Genomic DNA, 5,497 nt, shown 5'->3' on the forward strand with positions numbered 1-5,497 from the left:
CCACAATCCCTTCTCCTCCATTCTCCTCTCGGGATCTTGGGCACGCATGCACACGCACCTGGCATGAGTTTAAGACACTGGGTCTGGGACTCGAACCACGGTCGACTACGTGGGAGTCCAGCGACAGCCATTACGCTAACTGCTGGTCCCACTCAGCAAATGATTGTTCATGAACTTCTTCGTGGGGAAACAGCTTGTCCCAGGAAGAACAATGACCTACCAAGGATACATGGGAGAGAGAAATATTGGTGGAACCCCTAGTCGCGCTCCTTAACTCCCATTCCAGGTGGCATAAGGCAAACGGTGCTTTACCAGTGAGAATGCGGGGGTTTTCTCTGTTTACCTTCGGTGACTTCCACAGTGGGAAATGTTTCATCTACTTCACAGGCTTTTATTAGGCCCCCTCGGGAATGCAGCGGTGGACAATTTAAATGGAGTCCTCACTGCTATCAATTCCAGAATTCCCTGGAAGCAGACAGACATTAAGGGATATAGCAACCAAAACCGAGCTAAGGGCTCTGAAGGAAGAGCTTGTCAAAAAGCAGCTTGACTAGAAACCAGCAGTTAGCATAATGGCTATGTCGCTGGACTCCCACGTAGTCGACTGCGGTTTGAGTCCCAGACCCTGTGGCTTAAACTCACGCCGGGCGCGTGTGCGTGAGTGCCCAAGATCCCGTGAGGAGAATGGAGGAGGGATTGTGACGTGGCCTTGCCGCCTGGGGGGTGATTTCTCGCTTTCTGTCTCTCTGTCTCTCTCTGTCTGTCTGGCGAGCACACGCGCCCTATAGCAAAAACCTCTCCAAAAAAAGAAAAAGAAAAAAAAAAGCAGCTTGACTTTGGGATTCCAGGAAGAGCTTCCCCGAGGAAGTGAGACTAAAGGGTGGGGAAGATTTAATAAGTGGGGAAGAGGAGAACATACACAGAGACTGCATCGCTGGGGCGCCTGGCACTGATGGAGGGAGGACAAGAGTGCTGTGGACTCCAGCAGGAAGGCACGTTGTCACCAGGTCTTGGAGCCTCCTCTCTTCTGGCCCTAGTCCAGGCCTTCTACTAGCTCCAGAGACGATGTCGGAAGACAGTGCTGCTCGTCCTAGTTCAGTTTTGTCTTGATCATGCAACCAGCTTCCTTAGTCCTTTTGACTGATCGTGAGTTTCCTTCAGACATAAGTAGCTCTGCTCAGCCCTACAGAAAAAAGATATTGCTTTGCATTATTTTTTATTAAAGTGAATCTCTGAATTCCAATTGTCTTAATATTGCTTCATTCCAGTACCCTCATTTTTATGTTTCTTTTAGGACCAATGGGATTCCCAGGGCCCCCGGGGCCACCTGGACTTCCTGGGTCACCTGGAGAGAAGGGTTTTCCTGGACCTCCAGGTACAAAAGGGCCCCCCGGTCCTCCAGGTAAGCTTCCCATGCATAGTCATCTCCACTAAGTACCTACACTGTATTTGCTTAGATACTTCCTTTGGTGGTCACGTTTTAGAAAGTAGTTCATCATTCTGAAATTACTAGCACATTCTTACCAGTTAGGCCCTTTCTAACTAAGAGAATATGAACAGGAGGTCTTCAAAAGGTTCACGGAATGCACATTATTTAAAAACTCTATAGATTTCCATTTTTAAAAATAATGATTTATTTAATTTTTAGGTTATTATTATGTTTTGAATTTTCTATAGAGGGCACACACTCATGAGAGAGAGAGAGAAATTGAGAAAGCAAGCCACTAGATCTGGCACTCAGACTGTGGTTGGCCACAAGAGAGTCCGGCATCTTAACTACCATGCCACCTGCTGGCCCCAGGATTTCAATATTTTTTTGGCACCAAAACAAACTTGTATGGAGGAGGGATTGTGACGTGGCCTTGCCGCCTGGGGGGTGATTTCTCGCTTTCTGTCTCTCTGTCTCTCTCTGTCTGTCTGGCGAGCACACGCGCCCTATAGCAAAAACCTCTCCAAAAAAAGAAAAAGAAAAAAAAAAGCAGCTTGACTTTGGGATTCCAGGAAGAGCTTCCCCGAGGAAGTGAGACTAAAGGGTGGGGAAGATTTAATAAGTGGGGAAGAGGAGAACATACACAGAGACTGCGCCTGGCACTGATGGAGGGAGGACAAGAGTGCTGTGGACTCCAGCAGGAAGGCACGTTGTCACCAGGTCTTGGAGCCTCCTCTCTTCTGGCCCTAGTCCAGGCCTTCTACTAGCTCCAGAGACGATGTCGGAAGACAGTGCTGCTCGTCCTAGTTCAGTTTTGTCTTGATCATGCAACCAGCTTCCTTAGTCCTTTTGACTGATCGTGAGTTTCCTTCAGACATAAGTAGCTCTGCTCAGCCCTACAGAAAAAAGATATTGCTTTGCATTATTTTTTATTAAAGTGAATCTCTGAATTCCAATTGTCTTAATATTGCTTCATTCCAGTACCCTCATTTTTATGTTTCTTTTAGGACCAATGGGATTCCCAGGGCCCCCGGGGCCACCTGGACTTCCTGGGTCACCTGGAGAGAAGGGTTTTCCTGGACCTCCAGGTACAAAAGGGCCCCCCGGTCCTCCAGGTAAGCTTCCCATGCATAGTCATCTCCACTAAGTACCTACACTGTATTTGCTTAGATACTTCCTTTGGTGGTCACGTTTTAGAAAGTAGTTCATCATTCTGAAATTACTAGCACATTCTTACCAGTTAGGCCCTTTCTAACTAAGAGAATATGAACAGGAGGTCTTCAAAAGGTTCACGGAATGCACATTATTTAAAAACTCTATAGATTTCCATTTTTAAAAATAATGATTTATTTAATTTTTAGGTTATTATTATGTTTTGAATTTTCTATAGAGGGCACACACTCATGAGAGAGAGAGAGAAATTGAGAAAGCAAGCCACTAGATCTGGCACTCAGACTGTGGTTGGCCACAAGAGAGTCCGGCATCTTAACTACCATGCCACCTGCTGGCCCCAGGATTTCAATATTTTTTTGGCACCAAAACAAACTTGTACTTTAATTCCATTTTTCCACAAGTTTTTTTTGAAGTTCCCCTTATATATTTATTTCAGGCTGCACTACAAAGTCTCGCATTTGGTAAGCCAATACTCATTATCTGAATGAGTACATTTGAAAATTAAGAGTTGATTTTACATATACAATTTCCGAGGGAAATAAATATGTGTCCCTTTGCGCAACGAGAGAGCTGATTCAATTGTTGTTAGGGTTGTATATTTAGCTTTTAATCGCTGAATTTCATCCATTTTTCTAGATGTTGTATTTAACTTTTTCTGGGAAGTACGTTAGTTTCCATGAAAGTAAAAGGGGATTCAGCCTCACTGTGGTCAATACTTCTTAATCAGAGGATTAAAATAAGCCAACAAAGGATCGGGAAGGAAAAAGCAAACAGAAATATGCATTTAAGATTGGTGCAGTGGCTGCTTTCTAGATCCCAAACCAACATTATGGCAACGGGTCGGCTCAGAACATGTTCAGTCTCTTACGTTTGACGCTAGTCCAAAGAATAAACGAACACATTGCTTTATGACGGTCCAGAGGATGAAGGGCTGATGCTTCGATTCTTTTTCTACTCTATTCTGCACATAACGTATTAAACTTGGCAAACTATCGCGGTGTTTTCAGAAGCTTTTTAAATGGACAGAATTGCTACGTACATTAAATTAGGACATATTTTCTATTTAAGAAGTCAGCTAGGATTTTATATTGTTGGAGCATCTCATCTCAAGTCCTTCTTGATTAGAACTTCATTGCTGTTCCTGTCAGACTCACTGATGTGGGCTTGTACGGAAATGAGATGCTGTCATGCTGCTTGTCATCGATGCTAGTCTATATTATTATGTATGTTCTCGAACAATCCTATTTCGTTTTTGTCCTAATTCACAAATCTCTTTCTACTCTATGGCAATCCTTGCATGGTCCCGTGTTTTGGCTTTGGATCTGTCCAGGTTCCAGAGGTAAGCATTGCTATGAAACTGATCATTTCTCTTAAGTCTGGCTTCCATCTGTTTTCTCTATTTGCCTTTTCCACCACATGTGTAAGTTAAACTTTGTTACGTTTTCATAGATAGGGTGCTGTGATTATACTAGGTTTCAATGTCTTTGCTTTCTTGCTACAGATATAGTAACTGTACTAGAATGCCCTACACTGAGCTCACTAGGGGTTGTCACGGCAGAGTAGATACTCAGCTCATATCATTTCAATTCAGGCGTGAGGTCTGAGTGCGCTCTCTGTCAATGCTACACTGCTTGCCTGTGGAAGTCCCTTTTATAAATTCTACAATGTAAATACATAGACCGTCCCTAAAATAAGTAGTATCAACAAGAGTTAAAGACGGGCCCTTAACACCCAATCAAGGGCTGAGACAAGCCTTTTTTTAACATGCCCTTAAGTCCATTTTCTATGGGGCAAATTTCTATGTGTGTTAAAAAATGTTCTATAACTACTTTGCAATGCAAAAGCAGCACATTATTTCGTGTCTGGCATTTCCAAAAGAGACTAAAAAGTGTTTCTCAAAAGAGAAAGAAAAATCGTGAATTTTTATATTTATCCTTTCCAGGCATGTATTATCAACCCTAATGAAAATTGTGCTGAATACAGATGCCATTTTTTTTTTTTTTGCTATAGGGCGCGTGTGCTCGCCAGACAGACAGAGAGAGACAGAGAGACAGAAAGCGAGAAATCACCCCCCAGAGGGGATAGCCACACCGCAATCCCTTCTCCTCCATTCTCCTCTTGGGATCTTGGGCATGCACGCACATGCGCCCGGCGTGAGTTTAAGCCACCGGGTCCAGGACTCGAACCATAGTCGATTATGTGGGAGTCCAGTGACATAGCCATTATGCTAACTGCTGGTCCCTGCCATATATTATTTTTAGAGCCCTCAGAAGAGAGGCCTTGGCCTCTTTCTTTGGGCTTCTGGTTTATTAAAAAGAAAAGCAAAAGCAAAATATTTTAAAATCCTGTTTTAAAAGCTTATATTTAAAAATTAAAGTTGTATATTTAATGAGTTTTTATTTCAGTCCTGCCTTCCTGGGTTCGTGTGTGTAACTCATTAGAAAAGAACATAAATATTCTGAGTATAGGGACCAGCAGAGGGCATAATGGTTACATTGCTGGACTCCCATGTAGTCAACCACGGTTCGAGTCCCAAACCCGGTAGCTTAAAACTCACGCCAGGCATGTATGAGTGCATACTCAAGATACCAAGAGGAGGGACCAGCAGTTAGCGTAATGGCAATGTCGCTGGACTCCCTTGTAGTCGACCATGGTTTAAGTCCCAGACCCGGTGGCTTAAACTCACACCAGGAGCGTGTGCGTGCATGCCCAAGATCCCGAGAGGAGAATGGAGGAGAAGGGATTGCGGTGTGGCTATCCCCCCTGGAGGGGTGATTTCTCACTTTCTGTCTCTCTGTCTCTCTGGTGAGCGCACGCACCCCATACCAAAAACCTCTCAAAAAAAAAAAAAAAAAAAAAAAAAAACAAAAAGGAGGAAGAAAGAGGGGGGGGTAT

General features: G+C 43.8%; 1 protein-coding gene across 1 annotated transcript in view; it reads left to right on the plus strand.

Moving 5' to 3' along the window:
* Positions 1 to 5,497, plus strand: part of COL4A4 (collagen type IV alpha 4 chain) — a 159,164-nt gene that overhangs the window by 132,476 nt on the left and 21,191 nt on the right. The window contains exons 42-43 of the mRNA XM_006141956.3: positions 1,295 to 1,402; positions 3,933 to 3,941. Of these exons, the coding sequence (XP_006142018.1) occupies positions 1,295 to 1,402; positions 3,933 to 3,941 (117 nt within the window). The remainder of the gene's footprint in view (positions 1 to 1,294; positions 1,403 to 3,932; positions 3,942 to 5,497) is intronic.

Source organism: Tupaia chinensis, unplaced genomic scaffold (genome assembly GCF_000334495.1).
Source record: "Tupaia chinensis unplaced genomic scaffold, TupChi_1.0 Scaffold000066_1, whole genome shotgun sequence".
Lineage (NCBI taxonomy): Eukaryota > Metazoa > Chordata > Mammalia > Scandentia > Tupaiidae > Tupaia > Tupaia belangeri.